The sequence below is a fragment of the Rattus norvegicus genome, chromosome 13, assembly GCF_036323735.1.
Source record: "Rattus norvegicus strain BN/NHsdMcwi chromosome 13, GRCr8, whole genome shotgun sequence".
Lineage (NCBI taxonomy): Eukaryota > Metazoa > Chordata > Mammalia > Rodentia > Muridae > Rattus > Rattus norvegicus.
The window spans coordinates 40,107,213-40,128,316 of record NC_086031.1 but is presented as its reverse complement, the minus strand read 5'-3'; the positions used below and the strand labels follow the sequence as shown (position 1 = coordinate 40,128,316).

The 21,104-nt window shown below is 43.2% G+C and overlaps 1 protein-coding gene across 16 annotated transcripts in view; it reads left to right on the top strand.

Moving 5' to 3' along the window:
• Positions 1-21,104, top strand: part of Nckap5 (NCK-associated protein 5) — a 913,274-nt gene that overhangs the window by 707,533 nt on the left and 184,637 nt on the right. For all 16 annotated transcript variants that reach the window (XM_017599040.3, XM_039091169.2, XM_039091162.2 and 13 more), the window contains one exon: positions 4,735-4,854. In XM_017599040.3, the coding sequence (XP_017454529.1) occupies positions 4,735-4,854 (120 nt within the window). The remainder of the gene's footprint in view (positions 1-4,734; positions 4,855-21,104) is intronic.

Genomic DNA, 21,104 nt, shown 5'->3' with positions numbered 1-21,104 from the left:
GCTTCCATAGATCAAGAGTCTCTCTCCTTGAAAAGATTTTAATCACAAGGCCACACCTAAGATATCTGGTAAGTGAGTCTCCACTGTAGGTAGATATCCAGAAAACAACTGGTTGGTTTTTTGTTTTGTTTTCTTTTGTTTTGTTTTGTTTTGTTTTGTTTTTTTAACTGTGGAAGAAGGTGAAAATAATATGCCAGTGAATAAACCCAGATTTCTGCCACAGGGTGCCTAAGGTACCCTCGTCTTGTGAAACCTTTGATTTCTTGGTTGCTTTCTACTTGTTGAAAGCTCTGAGCTCACTCTATTCCACAGCTGCAGCCCCATTCGCAGCTCTTAAAACACTTCTTGTCTCTTTGATGGTGCCTCAGGGGTCTGGTGCAGTGCAGAAGAAAGCAGGGTCCTTAGGTCAGCCACCAAATAGTAGCCACACAAATCCAAGTAATGGCTGGTAAACATATCCATCTTCTGCAGCAAGGAAGGTGCATAGAGAAGAGCTACCATGGGACAGCATGCCCTAAAGATTTCATCAAACGGGAAGCCATGCAGGGGTTTCTAGAGAGACCGCAGGGTCACATTCTGCTAAATATGCACCTCCTGTTTCCTAGAGGACCCTAGAATTGCTTTTCAAAGACAGAGATTTGCCTTCAATTATGAACAGACGAGAGCTGAGGATGCAGCTTGGTGGGTAAAGGTTTTATCTGTATAAACTGTTTTCCATTCTCAGTACTGCACAGGCTTGACTCGGTGACACAGATTTGTGATCCCAACAGACAAAAGAGGGGGCAAGAAGATCTCAAATTCAAGGTCATTTTTGAATACATAGGGGCTTGGGCTGCAGGAGACTATCTCAAAAACATAATAGTTTTGGGGGAAAATAAATGCAACCCACATGCAAAGGAGGAAAGTAATCCCAAAGAGAGATGTAGTTGGCACAGGTTATATGACAGAAATTGTCATTTCTGTCTGTCATTTTTTTCTCTTTCTTTCCCAGATGCCCTCACATATGCCCATACATGCGCGTGCGTGTGTGCACGCACACACACACACACCATGAATAATTTAAAAATAAAACAAAAATGTAAAAACAACTACCATTATTCACCTGTAACATCATAGGGTGTGTGTGTGTGTGTGTGTGTGTGTGTGTGTGTGTGTGTGTGTGTGTGTGTCAGTGTCAGTGCAGTGCCTGAGTCCAGAAGGTATTGAATATCTTGGAACTAGAATTACAGCGAATTGTGAGCTGACCATCATGTGTGCTGGGAACTGAACTTGGTCCTCTGGAAGAGCACATACTCTTAACTGTTGAGCCATTTCTATAGTCATAAATGATCCAGTTTTAAGATGTGTCATCTCTTATGACACACAAACGCCTCTCTCACATGGCTTTCTTTCAAGGGCAATCCTAAACCAATATTAGTCTTAGCAAGAATTGCTCAGACCAACCCCCAGTAATACCAACAAGAAGAGTTCGGCATGTAAACAGCACAGAGCCATTTCTCTCCCACCATGTGCTGGGCGGGACTATCAAATTGTCCCCAGGCTTCCTGCCTGTGTCCCCACTGATTAACCTTCACTGTTTCTTAATTGATAGAAGTGACCATTGAAATTCAGGTGTTTGTATAAAAACTCTCTGTAGAGGCTGGAGAGATGGCCCAGTAGGAAAAGGCAACTTGGCGCCAAGCCTGATGGCCCAAGTTCAATTACTAGGTGGAAAGAGAGAAATGACTCCTCTGACTTATACCCATACACTGTACACACACCCATCCAAAAACCAGTGAAAATAAAGCCTCAGCAGAAGATATCTTCATTTCTTTATTTTACCCACCAGAAGAATGGCCTAGCTTTGCACCTGTTCTGCTAGGCAATTACAACACCGTGTAAGGGGAGCCTCCTGCTCCCCTTTCTCCTTACAAACTGACACCTCTCTGTGAGCATTCCCTGTTGCCTCCTTCTAGCCAGAATGCTTGTGTTTTCCCGGCCGATGGGCACTATTAATATTTATCTGCCCCACAGTCAGGTTTTATTAATTACTTAATTAGTAGTAGTGAAAACAATTAGCGTTGAGAGCAGAGAGTGTTATGTGCATGCTGGTAACAGAAATTAGCATACGTGATAAGCAAAGGTTGAATGCCTTTAAAAAAAAAATGGTAGAGTGTCCATGCACAGAATACACACTTCTGCCCTCAGCACAGTGTTCCTGGGGTCTTCATTCCAACCACCAATTCAGGGACACGGATCAGCTAGAAGCATTGTATGTGTGGGCTTCACACACTTTACCAGAAAAGATGGAAAGAACGTGTAGTGTATAGGGAGCAAGGCTCAGGAAGATTTCTTTGCCCCCATAAACAGTACCCATGCTTCAGAGAATGATGGCGCCAATGCACACTCAGCCTCAGCGGCCCTGTGTCTCTAGAGGCCAAGGCTAATGTAGACCTAGGTTGAAATGGAACAGCCTTCTAATAGCTATTATGTATGCCTGGTATGCCCAAGTGGTGCGAGCTGCCTATGTCCCAAGAGATTGTGAACACTGACAAACTCATATCACAATGTCAGAAGGTTTGATATGCCTGGAGAGATGACTCAGTAGGTAGAATCCTTACTTCTCAAAAGGTGCACTTGTGTCCATATGTCCAGGATCCTTTTAAGGCTGGGTATAGTAATCTATGCATGTATAATACAAGGGTTCCTTTGAGGAGATTGGAGGCAGAGAGAAGAGAATTCCCGGAAGCTCCAGTACCAGTCAAGGTCAGCATCAGGCAATGAAACCCTGTCTTAAAAAATGTAGAAAGAGAAGAGAGGTTGTCCTCTGACCTCCATAGATATATGTGTATGACAACAAGCACACATGAGCACACACACAACATGTGCACACTCACACGTGCGCGCACACACACATACACACACACACACACACCTCATATCATATACATGCACACACTTCACACCATACACACACTTTTAATACTGTGAGTCCCTTAATAAAGGTGGGTCACCCCTGAGTTCTGGAAAACAGTGCTGCCGACTGGTACTCTTCCTTCCTCTCGGGGCCTATGTGAGCCCATCACTAGCCATGTCAGAGGACAGGTACCCCACCTGACTGACTGAGGTCTCTGTATTATGCAGGTTACCAGGTTATTTGACAACTTCATCTCCTCCAACATTTTTTTTCTTTTTTCTTTTTTCTTTTTTTTCGGAGCTGGGGACCGAACCCAGGGCCTTGCACTTGCTAGGCAAGCGCTCTACCACTGAGCTAAATTCCCAACCCCCTCCTCCAACATTTATAACAAACAACAAATAAACAGGAATATCTACTAAGCTCATACTGTAGGCAAGAGAGAATAAGAGTGAGTGGAGAAAGGACCGTGCTAGTGTTGTGACTTTTCTCCTTATGGATGTGTCAGTTAGCTGACAAGGCAGGTCTACAGCAAGAAGATGAGGGGAACACAGAGTGCTTTCTCCTTAGAGTTGCAGCAGAGGCAGTGACGGCTTGATGGGGTCTAGGCAAGGGAACAGTCACCCTGAGTGCCAGGTAAGGTCCCAAAAATGGACATTTAAGCTGCTGTCAGACGTTCCTACAGCACATTGGAAAACTGCTCTGAAAGGCAGCAGCAGATGGACCTTGAAATGTAGGAAGAGACCAGAGTTTGAAGAGCCTTGAATCTGAGCTTTAAGTTTAAACCTTAACAGAGAGGGTATTACCATTGAACTCACACAAGAACTGATATCACAGCCTGGGAGGGAGGCAGCCCCATGGTGAAGTCCCCAAAGGCCCTATTCAACAGCTCCTCTAGCTGTGAGCTAGGGAAAAGGTCTTGGAAGGACTTGAACTATTGAAAACAGTCGCTCCCAATAGTGGCACTGAAGGGACAACTGTGTTCCCTCCCAAGTGCCCCGGCCAACCTGTTTGAAGGATGGGCAAGATACAGTGGTAGTTGAAATGCCTTCACCTGTGACTACACAGAGAGTTCAGTCAGCAAAACGCTTGCCTTGCAAGCATAAGGAACTTAGCCCCAGAGCGCATACCCAAAAGGCAGGCAGGGCAGTGCACACTTGTAATCCCAGCACTGCTGATGTGCTGCCTGCCTATCCTATTAAGCAAGGTCCAAGCCACTGGCAAACCTGCACACACACAGACACACACACAGACACAGACACAGACACACACACACACACACACACACACACACACACCACCCCTTCATTCAGAGTTACTCTTTTCCACTAAATGCATCAGTGGCTACGTGACTCACGATGCTGAGAATCTCAACTCATTTCCCTAAATGACACCGACGGCTCCATCTGAAGTGCTAGCTCCTTTAGTTCATTGGTTCCCTCGTCGTTGTAAAAATACTGTTGTCCTTGTGCTTCGTTCTTTATGATTGCTTTTATGAAGACATCGAAAAAGCATAATATGTAGGTAGAAACGTAAATTGACTTTATATCACTAAGATTTACCGCCTTCAAAACTAGCAGACCGCATTAATGCATTTCTGATTTGAAGGTGTTTATTTATTTATTTTTGTACGATTGGTCTTCCCTGAACATAACAATTCCATCAGACAATGGTCCATGGAAGAAAATGTTGTTCGTGACTTATTTTTCTGGAGGCTCTGAAGAATAGAATGATGGTTTTTTTTTCCTAATATGTCTGAAGTATCATGCAAATTCAGCTATAATATGCAAAGGCATCTTTCGGTCAGACTTTCTTTTCTCTCTTCATGTGTCTTTTTGTAGGATCTAAGGGAGGAGTGTGTAAAGTTGAAAACAAGAGTGTTTGACTTGGAGCAACAGAACCGAGCACTCAGCATCCTGTTCCAACAGCGAGTCAGACCGGCTTCTGATGTCCTCCTCCAGGTATGTGTGTATGTGGGAAAACAGCTCTTGCTCCTAAAAAGCTCTTGACAGGAAGCCGCTTGCATTCAAAGCTTGCCAGCCTCCCCAGGTGTAAGGCAGATTACACCAAAACCCAGTGCCTTGCTGTCTCAGGTAGTGCCCTTAAAAGTGACTGTCTCTCAAGTTGTCTACTTTGGAAAATTATATCGTCATAGAGAAAAACTCCAAAGAAGAGTACACAGGGAAAGGAAAGATGAGATGTGTCCGTCCTCTGGGCTGGAGAGATGCCACAGTTGCAGTCCGCTAAGCATGACCCTAGAACCAATGATTAAAAACCTAGGTGTGGTGGACAATCTAGGCAAATGACGGATTCCAGATAAAAGCAAGAGACCCTGTCTCTTAAAACAAGTTCCTAAGGAACAACACCTAAAGCTGGCCTCTGCCCTCTATATCCAAGTGTATACAGACACACACTTGAGCACACACACATACACACAACACACATATATGACACAGACTGTATTCTTCAGTAACCTACGTGCAACTGTGACATAGAGTTGGGATATGATGTCTTAGGGACTCTCCAGGATCTTTGGCTGAGAGAACTCTCTCTGCCCCTCTGCCCTTAGGTACCTTCCCAATTTGCACAGAACTGTTTCATTTTGAAACCAACCATGGGGGAGCATGAGAGAAATGCCCTGTGGTGGGAGGCACATGATTGGCACAGGAGGCTAGAGGGTTAGCCTTTACTCATTCCCACCCTCCTGTTCTTAACTTACACATTTATTTAGACTGGATCCCATGAGCTCTGCTCAGAACTTTTCTGGCCTATGCTGTCAGAGACAGTAGTGGCGATTCACAGGGGGCTGAACAGTTTGTCAAAGGCAACTCACAAGTCGTTTGGTTTGATAGACCAGGAACCTATTGATCTTTGAGACTGCACTGGCCAGCAGCAGAACCACCATTTGTGGTCTATGGTGGGCTATTTAAATTCCTGCTTGAAATTTTTACACTAAACACTGGGGAGATAGTCAGAGTGTGAATTATTTGTTTGCAAGCATGGGGAGCTATCCTCAGAGAATCCCTAAAAATAAAATGGGTGGCACACATTTGTGATTCTAACAGGGTAAATCCCTGAGAATTCAGCAATGTGTGGGCCAGTAAAGAGAGACATTTTCTCCAAAAGATGGATGGCCGCATAAGGAATGCCACCTGCATTCTCTGGTACACACACACACACACACACACACACACACACACACACACGCACGCAATTCCATAAAGCTAAAGTTAGCTTCCTGTGCTCTACGATAAACATACCAAGGAGTGCAAACCGTGTGCACACTGCGTTGGACCGTATGTATGTAGAGCACTCCCATCCTCGCCGGAAATTCTCCCTGAAATGTCTTCTCAGTGGTTGATTTCCTCACCTATTCTCTGCATTCTGGCATAAATGTCTTAGTACTCCTCTATGGAATGAGGAGAGGCTGCAGTTCATAGAAGGAGACAGCGTTAGCAAAACAGTATCAGGAGTTAGCCCCACCCCTAATTTAAAATAGGAAAGCTCTTTGAATTACAAAGTAGATCTCATCTCAGAAATTAATTTCCTCCCTGCTTTATCTGTTGGAACATAATTTATAATTTATGGCTCAAAAGTTGTTGGCAGGCCACAGGGAGAAATCGTGTGTCTCCATTTTGTTTCCTGGACCCGACCACCATCCGTGTTTGTCATTGGGGAGCATGAATTTGTGAGAAGCTCCATTTCTTTTGCAGTTTTTTTCAATCAAGATCTGATATTGTAATTACATTTAACAGCTGTTGCCTGCTCATGAATTTTTCTGTTTTGCTTGTTCTAACTCAAGGCTTTTCTAGAGCAGTGTTTAAGGATCTGCAGTCCCTGTTTATAAATCCTGATGGTTTATTTATAGAGGAAACACATGTGCCAGGGACCGTACAGCTCTTATGTTGGCCCTCACAAATTTCTGACATGCGTATTTAAGTGGCAAGGGCAGATGAGCAGATTGTCAAAGTTTATGGCTTCACCAAGGAATTTTCACTTCATGAGCCATCCTGCAATAAGGAATCCTGGCTAAAGGTGGCCTGGTCTTAATTCGCTTTTCTATTGTTGTGGTAAAGACCTTTCACCTCTTTCACAAACTTTGCCCCTCAGTTGCAGTCCACTGTCAAGGGAAGTCAGGGCAGAAACTCAGGACAAGAACTCTGGAAGCAAGAACTGAAGCAGAGGCCATGAGGAGCCCTGTTTGCTGGCTTGCTCCTCATCGATTGCTCAACCTTCTTATAGAACCCAGGACCACCAGCCCACAATATGGTTGTCTCTCCTGCATCACTCATTAATCATGACAATACCCTATAGACACAAATCTTACAGAAGCATATTCTCAGTTAAGATTCCTTCTTCCTAGATGTGTCCAGGTTAATGTCAAAATGATAGTCATGACAGACCGTTAAGAGACCCATGAAGAACAATAATAGACTATAATGACTATATAATATATGTTAATTTTCAGCTTGTTTGAACCTACAGTTAGCTGGGAACAAAGTCTTAGTGAGGGACTCTAGATCAGGTTGGTCTATGAGACTGTCTGTAGTGGATTGTCTTTATAGCTTTAATGTGGGAAGACCCAGTCCACTGTGGGCGGCACCATTCCATTGGTTTGGTCCTTGGATTTCATAAGAATAGAGGAATCTATCTGAACTAAGAGCAGAGCATGCGTACATTCATTGTTCTTGGCTGTGGATGTGATCTGACTAGGTGCTTCAAGTTCCTGACATGACTTCCTCAGAATAATGGACTGTAGCCTGGAATTACAGGCAGAGTAAATATGTTCTCCCCTAAACTGTGTTTTGTAAAGATATTTTAGCACAGCCACAGAAAAGAAACTAGAACACCTGCTGTCTAACACCTGTGTGTCATAGTCAGACTTAGAGGAAGTAGCAGGATTTGCCATTGATCTATCCATTATTTCACTCACAACAGAGTTTTCTCATGTTGCTTTGGGGATTAAGTGAGAACATGTACTCACCATGGAGATAAAAGAGAAACCACCTGGGCTTGCTTTTCACCTATTGACACTTGGTAATTATTTGTTGAATAGGATAATGAATAAGCAGTAAATCCAGCCCGAGAGTTGGGAGGTTGATTTGCATAAGCATAAGGGAAGTTTGTGCTCTCTGTTTTTCTGAAAATTTCTCATTTTATATGGATGCCTGATAGCCTGTGTAGCTGTGCAGAGTGTGTCAAGGCTGTGTGAGAAACTATAACAAACTGACCAGTGTATACCTGGCTGTAAAAACTACAGACCCTACAGCTGCTCTCTGTGGACTCTAGAAAGAGTTCTCCCTGTGTGTCAAGGCTGTGTGAGAAACTATAACAAACTGACCAGTGTATACCTGGCTGTAAAAACTACAGACCCTACAGCTGCTCCCTGTGGACTCTGGAAAGAATTCTCCCTGTGGGTATCAAGTGATTTCCTTCATGTTTTAGGAAACTAAATTTTCTCTGAAGAAGATATATCAACAATTCTTAACCATTTGATAGAGTCACCCCAAAGGCATTATGGAAAGATGATGGTTAGATTCATGGTGACTTAGCTAGATAAATTGTGAGTGTCAGGAAAAGGAGCTTGTAAGTCACAGCCAATTTAAAAATAAAAAGGATGGATCTAGGAATTAGCTGAGAGGTTCTAGTAACGTACAAATAGAGCAGGGTAATCAGCACAGTGGTGCCTGCCTTCAGTAACAGCAGTCAGGAGGCTGAGGCAGGAGAATCATTGACCTCAAGATGTCAAAGGCATCTTAGGTAGCATAGTGATACCACAGACCAAACAAAGCAACACCAGCCACTGAGCACAGCACTGACCACCTCTGAGGCAGATGAGCACTAACCTAAAATTTAAAATGTAGAGCTTGGTAATGATATGTCTCATAATTCCAGTTTGTGCTGGGATATCTCTGGGAGTAGAAGTACTTGTAAATCAGGTTCAGGTGACCCATTTTTTTATTCAGACAACAATCAAACTAAATTCTAAAGAACCAAGGCATTAGTGTAGAAAATAAACTCCCAAAGTTGTCGTGTCGAGGGCTGGCATCTCAGTCCTGTCTGAATCTATAAATAGCCAATGCTAGATGAGTCAGTGGACAATGTCTCTTCTAGAAAGTCACAGGAAACAACACTGCTTACTTCATAACTGCCAACCAGTATGGTAGAACTTCCTGCCAGTTATCCTAGCATTCTTTTATCCATTGGGTTAGAAGTTCACCAAGAATGAACTATTTCAGTAACTCAGCTTGTGCATAGAGTACACATCATGGTAATTACTGAATTTCAAACCTAATAGTGTGGGACTGGCAAAATGGCTTAGCCTGACAACCTGGCCTCAATCCCTTGAACCCTCATGATAGAAAAAAAAAAAAAACTTCCCCAAGTTGTCCACAGATTTCTGTGTGTTATGTACAGTGATTCAGCTGCCCCCCAGAAATGGTTTTAAAAATAAAATTGTAATTTGATACAAACTGTATTATCTAATAACTATCAGTGAGTTATTTTTAAAAACAAATCTCAGTGTTTCCAACTCCTCTATCAAAGCAAATGAAATCAAGTAGTTTAGGATTGTGCTAAATATTGGTGTCTAGCTATAACAAAATTACAGGCAATGGTGAATTAGATTAAATGCAGGGGATGCTGCATGTAAACTGCTCCTCAAATGTTTGCTGGTTTCCTTATTTGTTTGGCTTTTGTTAAGGAATGATGTATTGATTCATGGGCTATATTCATGGAACAAACATACTACCACTGAGCTAGCTGCCAGATCTTCAAATGGTTCTAAAGCAAGACTCCAACAATAAGGTCTATAAACAAGAATCCATCTTTGGCTATAACAAAATGTGACTAGAGAAACATGCAGAAATCACCATGTTATACCACACGCTGATAAACTCAGAGCTTGTGCTGACCTGATCTTCTACAATCCTATGAGATGGGGTTGAGTACGGCCTCATCGTGTACCTGGGGATACACGTGGAAAGAAGCCAAGTCACACAGCTGCATCTCACTGGGTGAGGGGACTTCAATTTGGAAAGCTAATGAAATTGATTCCGTCGGTTCCCATTTTGGCCTCCATTTGGTTCTCCCTCTTTTGGGAACTTTTGAATAAGCAAAAGAACTATGGTGTGTGTGTGTATGTGTGTGTGTGTGTGTGTGTGTGTGTGTGTGTGTGTGTGTGTGTGTGTGAGTGTGTGTGAGCCTGGCACTCAAAGGACAATCTCAGCCATCTCTCTCTACCTTATTTGAGACAAGGTATCTTCTACGCCTGGAACTCAACAAGCAGAACTGGTAGTGAGCCCTGGGGATCCACCTTCTGCTTCCCCAGCACTGGCATTACAAGTGCACACCACTGTGCCTGGATTCCTTTACATTGTGGCTAATGGCTGAACCCATGTCCTCATGCTTGCAGTACAAGTACTTTGCCAACAGAACTGTCTTTCATGCCCAAAGACCATGATTTAGATTCCCATTCTAAGTGCTGAACAGGCCCACATGTGACCAAATACATCTCAAAACTTTCTTGGTACAGTAACAGCAAGGGGCCCACATTGTTATAATTTCTAGAAGGTTCCTGCCATCTAACTTTTGCCTCTCTTCTCTGTGTTCTGCCTGTGTCACCATTATTCTAATAGGATTTTATTTGCATATATCCAAACAGACATAGTTATTTTGCTGTTGTTGTTCTGCTTTCTGATTGGCATTTCAAAGTGTCCTACTGCCCATATCCATGTCATAGATATAGAAAGAACACCATTGTGTCTGTTACTCACACCAAGGGAAGAGGGTCTGATAACCTAGAATCCAGGTATGGGCAGTTGTCATTAGTCCTTAAGAGCACATGTTTTAGCTAGTCCTCTTATTAGTTTATTATTTCAGATGATATGATGAGATGATAGGGTCTTAAAACTATACTCATTCTTTCCTTATTGGCTTTCATTATTAACTTGATCACCTAGGGAAAGGGCCTTCAATAGACGAATTGTGTCTGTCAATTCACCTGTGACTATGTGCATAGAGATTCTCTTGACTATTCAGTATCTTGAAGGTAGTATGGCCTTGGGCAATTGCTAATTTATTTAGGAAGGCCTAGCCCACTGTGAGCAGTACCATTCCTTGGGAAGGTAGTACTAGGCTGTATCAAAAAGTTTGCTGAGCTTAAGCCAAAGAGTCTGCCTACCACTAGCATTCCACCATCATTCCTGTTTTGATTTCCCACAATGACGGGCAGGTACCTGGAAATATAAACTAAATAAACTCTTTCTTCCTCTAAAATACTTTTAATAATTAAGTAATGTATAATTTACAGTATTTTTACCACAGCAACAAAAATAAAAGCAGGCCACATTCCTGTCATGTTTGTCTTCTCAAAATCCTTATTATTGGTGCATAAATCTATCAGTCTAGTTAGACAGAATACTTCATACTCTTCGCTGCCACCATCTCACAACCAACACATACCCCTTTCTGAAACCCAGCCCATGCTGCACCCTCTCGAGCATCTTCATCGTCATTGCTGTTCTCTTTACATGTTCCCACTATTAAATACCATATGGGTATTACCATCTGTGTCACATGACTGAGCATTTATGGATTTGCGTAGAATAATGAGATTCTGATTTCCTGTGGCAGTGGAAAATTTCCCTTAAAGTTCAATGGACCTTTTTCTCCTCAGTTTCACTTCAGTTCAGCAGTAATCTCTTTGAGGCTAAGACCTCTCCTCTCAACGTTCTGTTCTTCTGTTTCCACATCCAGTGTCACATTTATAATACATACATGATCTGTACTTACTGTTTGCCAGGGCTATCCAATCTTGTCTCCTCTGGATTGAATAATGACTTATATTAGATTCATGGATGTCCAGCTGTTGGCCCAGCACATTTTAAGAATATGTATGCATGTACTCAATATAGGTTTATTATGGTGGTTTGAATGAAATGTCCCATAGGCTCTAGTTGTGAATACTTCATTCCCAGTTGCTGACATTTTGGAAGTTTAGAAGATGTGTCCTTACCAGAGAAATCATGACACAAGGAGTAGGCTTTACTCTCTCTGCTTCCCTTCCTGCTTGTAGTTCAAGGTGCGAGCCTTCAGCTCTCAGCCTCCTGTTCCTACTGCTATGCTGTTCTTATTATTGTGAACCATAACTCCCTGGAATCTTGAATCTAAACATACATTCGCATATTCAGATCTCTCTCTCTCTCTCTCTCTCTCTCTCTCTCTCTCTCTCTCTCATATAAGTTGCCTTGGTGAGCAGTGATTTAGCAATATATCAAACATCCTCTTTCAGGCTCTGCATGTATGTGTGCATGGGCATGTGCGTCCTCACACACATGAGCACACACCAGAATCCATCATAAGTATTTACCACCTATACAAATAGTGATAATTTGCTAAATCAGCAAACCAGTTTTGGGCAAGGGACACAGAGGGGAACAGTACTTTAGTAGTTGTGGAGTTCAGGCAAAGGGAACTTTCTCTTCTCTTGTACCAGGACCGTTCCTGAGCAAGAAAGACTCTGCAGAATAAGCTAGAAATGTCCCCAGAGTTTGTAGCACCTGCTGTCCCACGCTCTGCCAACATCAGTTTACTTTATGAGTTTCTGGGATGACTCAGCTCTGCCCCTTCATTACTTGAATGTCCATTATAGAGGTGTAATCCGCCCTGCCCTGGGACTCGGGTATCTAATTTAGAAAGATTCTCAAGGTGAAAGGGGGCAGTTTCCTAGGGTTTGGGGGATGCTGAAATGGAGGTGGAGCTGTTGGCAGTGAGTTTGCTGTTCAGCAGCATCAAAGGGTTTCTGTGGTGCCATTATGAGTGCCAGTCAGATGTGGAAACACATGGAGAGTGTCCATCAGGGATACTGACTCACACACCGAGCACTGAAAGGATATTAATTTGTTAGAGGACCGAAATGGCCTCTCCGTGAGATAAGGGACATTGAAAGATCACACAGCTCCTCCAGGGTCGGACTTTCAATGACGAGATGACAGCTTGGTTCAAATGAGAACCAATAGAGAAGATGGGAAAGGATCTTTGGGGTTAGGGCAGAAAGTGATTTTTTTTTCTGTCTTCATAGCACAGCCAAGACTCTTAATAGACTTGCTTCACCCTTCATGGTGTCATTTTTCTCTTTCTCCCCCTATGCCAAGAATAAATAGTGTCACTTCATGGAGGACATGGTAGGTTTTGCTTCCCCTGTGCCTTTGTGTCTGCCGTTTCTTTGGTCACAGTGCTACACCATCCCAGACCATCCCAACCCGGTCACCTCTCTTTGTTCTGTTAACAAACCACAGACATCAATATCTTGAGAATTTTATGATCTACAGAAGCACAAAATTACATAGTAAAATGTCAGATCTCTGTGTATTCTCAACAAAGCATGTTATAAAATAGCCATGATTTAATGTTGAATGGCAACTTTATTATCCTGGTAGTAAAATTAGCCCATCTCAAAACTGCCAAAATTTATGTATAGCTCATATAGGAGAAAAGCCCACGGATCATACAATAGAATATCTACCTATATAACAGTTTTTAAAATTAACTTTTAATTTACATTTTAAATGTACTTAGCATGAAGCAATTTAGAATTTTTCAAAGTGTTTTAAAATGATAACAAATTAATCACCCATTGAATTTAAGATACGAGGTCTTCACGATTTTGCTTAGACACTAAGAGCCATTTTCTATTGCAGAATAACTCACTTAGATCCTCTAGCTAACGATCTGTATGGATTACATTGTCTGTCATTTCTATTAGGAAATGGAGTTTAAATAAGATAATATAACAAGGGCTAGAGAGATGGCTTGGCAGTTATGTGCTGCTTTTGCTGAGGGCCCAAGTTCCATTCCTAGCACCCTCACTAGGTAACTTGGAACCTGTAATTCTGGCTCCAAATGATCTCATGTTCTCTTTTAGCCTCTGTGGGCAACTGGGTGCACACAATTGTAAGCAAAGTATTCTTTAAAAAAAACTTTGAATAAAGTTCTATAACAAACCCAAAGTATAGGACCTCCAAGGATTTAGGAACGTTCTTTTCCTTGGAGCCCATGCTCCAGGATAAGCCTGTAACAAAGCGGTATGTTGAAGCCTCTGGGCTGCTGTAGTAGCAGAAGGAATTCAAGTTGCAAGGGCTGGCAGAAGGCCTTAGGGGAGGAAACTGTGCCTTGGAGTGAGGTCAGTGTATAGGGGAAAGCTTAACAGGAAGCCAGAGGAACATCTTGTGCAAAGGCAGGAAAGACTTCCTCTCCTCAGTCTTCCCTCAGAATCTGTGTGGCTACAAAGTGTGTTCTAGCCTGCAGCCCTCATTGCATGTGTGTGTGTGTGGGGGGGCAGGGGATGCGTGCATGCGTGCCCATGTGTGTGTGTGGGCACGCACAGATCTATGTGCGTGTGTTTGTGAACATATGTGGCCCCAAGGTTGAGCTCAGAGATCATCCTCAACTGCCCCTTGACCTTATTCATTGAGGCAGACTTCCAATCAGTCCCAGAGATTGAGAACAGGGGCAGTTTTACCAATCAGTTTGCTCTGGAGATGCCCTGTCACCACTTTCTGAGGTTGGAATTGCATAAGCCAAATGGCATTTACTTGGGTTTCTGAGAACCTGAAATCCAGTCCTCAGGCTTGCATGGCACACACTTTAACCAACACAGCAGAACTACTCTTCAGTCTCAAAGCAAATGAGTTCCTGTGCAGAGACTCAGCGCTGTGCAATGATCGGGATGACTAGCACTGTTTCACCTTCCTGTGCACAGAAGAAGTGCTGTGCTTGGAGTACGATGGTCAGTGCTGCAATGGAAAGGGGAGGTATTCTGAGACTGCAACTCTGCTTAATGGATTGAGCCTTTGTATTCTCTCAGGGCTGAGACCCATGCTATAGCAACTTTTCCATCCCCCCACATATAATATAAACGGAAGTAAACCTTGGTGGCTGATGGTGAATTAAGGATCCAGTGAGCTTGTGGGATGAGTGTACTGCTTGCTGAGAGGAGGTAGAGAAGGATGGCCGCAGAGAAGACGTGACTGTAGCGTAGGTCACAGGGCAGGGGGATGCAAAAGGTCCTTAAAGGACTATGCCTGTGGATGGGAGAGTAGGCTCAAATGGAAAAGTGTTGCAAGCAAGAAATGGGACCTGAGTTCAAACCTCAGAACCCATGTGAAAATGTTGTGTGGGAATATGTGCTTGCAACCCCAGTACTAAGAAGACAGGGAAAGGGTTATCCTTTAGAGGATTGCTGGTAAACTAGATTAGCCTATTTGCTTCAGTGAGAAATTAGCACTTTATTGCTAATAAATTAGCCTTTATTGCTTCTCAATAAATAATGGTATCCTCAGGAACAAGAAAATTAACCCCTGGCCGCCACATGTACAGATACACACGCGCATATGCACACACATGCACATGCATCTATGTCTACACATGATGTCTATGTCTACAAGTATCCCACACACACATTGCCCTCTCCGTCCCACACACACATAAACCCTGACCCACATGGAACCCATATGCACCCTCACATAAATGTACATGTTCATACCTGTGCGACATTGCAAGCACTTGGACATGTGAACATGAACTCCCTCTGCACACATATACCTGCATACATGATTATGTACACACATGTACAAGCAAGGTCCTATATCTGGCAGATGACGAAGGTACACATCTAAATTTCACCCTTCCATGTGTATTCTTTGGATTCGTCCCTGGAAGCTCGAGGGTGGAGGTGGGGGGTGTCTGGTTGGTATTGTTGTTCTTCCTATGAGGTTGCAAACCCCTTTAGCTCCTTCAGTCCTTTCTCTAACTCCTTCAATGGGGTCCCCATGTTCAGTCTGATGGTTAGCTGCAAACATATTAATTTGTATCAGTTAGGTTCTGTTAGTCTCTCAGGAGACATCCATATCAGGCTCCTGTCAACAAGCACTTCTTGGCATCAGGAATAGTGACTGGGTTTAGTGGCTGCAGATGGGATGGATCCCCAGGTGAGGCAGTCTCTGGATGGCCTTTCCTTCAGTCTCTGTTCCACTCTTTGTACCTGTATTTCCTCCCATTAGTATATTGTTCCCCCTTCTAAGAAGGACTGAAGCATCCACTTTTTGGTCTTTCTCCTTCTTGAGCTTCATATGGTCTGAGAATTTTATCTTGGGTATTTTGAGCTTTTGGGCTAATATCCACTTATCAATGAGTGCATACCATGTATGTTCTTTTGTGACTGGGTTAGCTCATTTAGGATGATATTTTCTAGTTACGTCCATTTGCCTATGAATTTCATAAAGTCGTTGTTTTCGATAGCTGAGTAGTACTCCATTGTATAGATGTATCACATTTTCTGTATCCATTCCTCTGTTGAAGGGCATCTGGGTTCTTTCCAGCTTCTGGCTATTATAAATAAGGCTGCAATGAACATAGTGGAACATGTGTCCTTGTTATATTTTGGAGCATCTTTTAGGTATATACCTAGGAGTAGTATAGCTAGGTCCTCAAGTAGTGGAATGTCCAATTTTCTGAGGAACCTCCAGACTGATTTCCAGAATGGTTGTACCATCTTGCAATCCCACCAACAATGGAGGAGTGTTCTTCTTTCTCTACATCCTCACCAGCATCTGCTGTCACCTGAGTTTTTGATCTTAGCCATTCTGACTGGTAGAAGGTAGAATCTCAGGGTTGTTTTGGTTCACATTCCCCTGATGACTAAGGATGTTGAACATTTCTTTAGGTGCTTCCTGGCCATTCAATATTCCCCAGTTGAGAATTTTTGTTTAGAATGATAACTTGGTCAAGGCAGGAAAAAAAAATCAGTTAAAAATTCTTATGCCTTCAACTCAGGTTCCTCTGCATGCTGGGCCATGTGAGGAAGGTAGGAAATGGAACAGTGTACTTGGGCCCATAGGGCACCTGCAGAGATGTTGGTCAGAGGTCACTAATTCTTTACAATTTAAAGGAGTTGGACATACAAGGCTTTATGTACGTACTTCTTCTCTGATTTTTAATCTTGGCCATTCTGCCAATCTAATTGCTTTCCAACACCATGGATAGCCTCATAACGCTTCTAGAGGATCACCTGACCTATGACCCACTTGTCCCTGTCTGCCCTAGCGAGAGACAGTTTTTCCCATTAAAAGCACGACGTGTGTGCTCAGAATACCCGACAAGGCTTTCCAGGCGTAATCATGGTACAGCTAGCATGTGTGACTTCAGTATATTAACTGAAAGTCACTGAGGGGCTAAGGATATAGCTCAGTCTGTAAAGTGCTTGCCTTGCAAACTTGAGGACCTGAGCTTGAACCCTAGAACTCACATTAAAGTGTTGAATGTGGTGATGCACACTTGTAATCTCAGCTCTGGGGAGAGGGAGGCAAGTGGATCCCTGGGGCTCCCTGGCCATCAAGCCTGGCTGGTTTGGTAGCTTTAGCAACCTTACAGAAACCGTGTCTCAAAAACAAAAGTGAACAGTACCTAGGAACAATAGCCAATGCTGACCTCTGACCTCTGTATACATAGATGTCCAACAAAAAATTTACTTAGAATGTATATGTGGTATTTTATGGTGTTCCTGAAGACAGATCTTTAACACAGAGTTAGATATAAAGAGCTCATTATTTAACAAGGGGGAAGAAGAATATAGACAGTTGAGTGTTGTTTTAGTTTGCCTGGCTTTGTGTGATCAAAAATACCCAAGTAAAAAGCGACTTGGTGTGGGAGCAGAGACAGGGTTTATTTTAGTTCACAATTTTAGGTTACATTCCTCATTTCAGAAAAACCAAGACAGGAACTCGAGGCAACTTGTTATATTCGCAGTCAAGAGCATGAATGTATACATGCTTATACTCACTTCACTTTCTCCATTGTTATACGATTCAGTACCCAAACATAGGGAATAGTGCTGCTCACAGTGGGCTAAGACCGCCCAAATCAGTTAGCAAGCAAGGTAATTCCCCCAATCTAAGCCGATCTGACAATCTTTGAGACTTTCTTCCAGGCGATTCTAAATTGGGCTAAGTTGACAGCTGATACTGTCACATTCTATTAAGTAGAAAATATAAGAGAAACATTTAATGTCATAAGTCCTCAGAGCCAAAAGTGATACCTGGGTGTCATAGTTAGGGTTTCTGTTGCTGTGAAGAGTTACCATGACCAGTGCAACTCTTATAAACGGAAGACTTTGATTGAGGAGGGCTTATAGTTGCAGAATTTTAGTCCACTAGTACCATTATGGGAAGTCTGATGGCACAGAATACAGGAAGTCATGGTGTTGGAGAAGTAACTGAGAGTTCTACACTGGAGCAGCAGCAAGCAGGAGGAGAAAGCAGGCCCTAGATCTGGCTTGAGCATTTGAGACCTTAAAGCCCATCCCCAGTGACATACTTCCTCCAACAGGACCACACCTCCTAGAGACCAAGTAGTGCCACTCTCTCATTTAAATGTATGAGCCTATGAGGTCATCGTCATTCAAACCACCACACAGAGATTGAACAAAAAGCCTTCCAGGAGGTGGTAGCAAACTGAACTTTAGAGGGGGAAGATGAGTTTGAGTTTGGGTCCTAGACTTACAATCATTTATCACTCAGAATCTAAGGGGATCCAAAGCCATTGACCTCATGGACACCCTCACTCATATTCTCATGCCCTTCGGAGACAGAGACAGAGAGAGAGGGGGGAGGGGAAGGAGGGAGAGGGAATACATTTCTCTTTGTAAAGAGTATATTGGGGTCTGAAAAGCAGTGCTGTCAATTTAGTGTTAATCTCTTACTCTGTGTCTGTGTGGCGTGTGAGAGGTATGCATGTGTGCACACATTTATAGAGGATAGAGGTCGATCTTTAGTCTTCCTTAATTGTACCACACCTCTTAATTGAGGCACCATCTCTCAATCTCAACCAGAGCTCAGTGATTTTGCCAGCTTGTTCATGAGCAGTTCTTAGTCAGAGTCTCCGTGCACTGGGATTAGGGGTGAGCTCCAAGTCTGCTGGACTTTTGTAAGGGCTCTGGGGATCTGAATTCCTGTCCTTATACTTGTGTGGTAGGCCCTTTATCCACTGAGTCATCTCCCCAGCCTGGTAATCATAACACTGGGATTTACATTCACACAGATCCCAGATCCTGAGTTTAATCATATCCATGCTATTCGAAAGATGTTTTATCTTGATTCTGTTTTATCTGGTTTCCCCAAGACCTTCCAACAGTATCAGATTTACTCATGGAGTAGCGAAGAAGAACAAGCCCCTGGAGGACGACTGTGTTAGCCTCACTCTCTATCACTGTGACCTTCAAGAATGAGTCCTTGTGGCTCTCTATCTGAGGAAGAATCCAGTTAGGCTGAATTTAAACCTTGTAAAAAGGAAAGGGTTCTGTGTCCAAATTAGTGTTGGGGTTTTTAATATTAAATGAAAGTTCAAATCTGCTGCACAAATCAGCACTATATTTTAATAAACTAAGTGGCTAAAATACAAATTTAAAATATGCATCTTGTAGCAAACAACATTCGGGCATTATTTTTTTTTCATATCCACATAAGAAAATCCGATTTTCCCGGATTTAGTAAACTTCATGTAGTAAATGTTTATCATAGAAACCTTAAAACTCCCCCCCCCCCAGTAAAAATTTGTTATTGAGCGTTCCATTCTCATGAATTTTGGATAAATGTAAGAACTTGGAAATGCAAGAGTCATTAGGTTTGGGGCAGGCAGCACTGGGGATGTTTTCCTGGGGCTCTGATTATGCAGGTGAGAGACCCCCTGTTGCTATCAGTGGATACCACACTAGTGAAGCTAGATCCCTGCACCAACAGGCTAAGGAACCTTAACCTTGACAGGAAGGTGTTTTCAGGAGGGAAGGGGGATGTTGGATGTTTTCTTTTTAATGTCCTGTTACAATTCAAACTGTCCTCAAGAACACAAACCCTCCCCACTCGCCACTACCACATGGAGGCACAGATCAAATTCTCCAAAGTTTGTGGCAATCCTTGGGTAGATGAGGTCGTAGATCCCTTATGTCATACAGGATACATGTCTCCCACTGCTAGTTGTCCCCCTTTGGTCGCATCGCAACCGACTGTGCTGTCTTGAAAACACCGATTCGTTCCTTACATGGGTCACTCAGCATCACTCTCAGCGTAATGTCTGCAAGTTAACAATTAAAACGGTCAAGGAATGGGGGGATGGCACAGTCAGTGAAGTGCTTGCCTTGCACTAGTGACGGCTTCAGTTCTACCCCCAAAGCACACATTTCAAGCCAGGCCTGTAAATTTATGTGACTCTGTGATCCCAGGAGAGACAGGTAGATTCCTGGGTCTTACTGACCAGTCAGCTTAGCTTACTTGTTGAGCTCCAGACCAGTGAGAGACCCTATATCAAGAATCAAGGGAAATGATATTTGGTGTGTACATATGCGCACACACATGCACTGGAAAAGTTATTGCCCTGTGATTCCTAGTGACCAGAAACATTGTCCTCTTTGATCCTATAGCATTATAACGTCCAGCCGTACACTGCCACCCCTGTCTTTATCCAGTTCTCCCTTACAGGTGGTAAAACAGAAGAACCAGTAATTTACCTACCTATAATGTTATGCAAAACAGGCAGAGCTGGAGAGTGCATGAAAGGTGCCATTAGAAAAGCAGTCCATGTGTGGTTGTCAGATTGGCATGGACTGGACTGAGGCCTCACAGCGTTTTTCTCAAGTCATGTCGGATAAGGATCTGTCTTAGAATTTTAAAAAGAAGTGCTTGGCGGTTGCATCAAGGGTGTGTGTGGGCTAGAGGGATGTCTCTGATGGTAACACTTGCTTCCCAAGGACATGAGCTCACATGAGCTCACATGAGCTCACATGAGCCCTGGAACTCACATGAGAAAAGCCAGGGGTGGTGGCACGTGCCCGTAGTCCTGGTACTGGCAGAATGGAAGCAGGAGATCTCTGGGGATCAATGGCCAGCCAGCCTAGCTTACTTGATCAGTTCCAGGCCAGTGACAGACCCTGTCTGAAAAAACAAAACAACAAAGCAAAACAAACAAAGCTACCACAAGGTAGATGGCAACTGAAAAACGACACCTAAGACACCTAAGGTTGTATTCTGGTTCAGACACACACACACGTGCGCACACACACATGCGCACACACACATGCACACACACACGCACGCACACGCACACACTTCGCAACCAGAGGTAATTCTCTATGGAATAAGCAAGTAGGTCTGTCTGAAAAGTC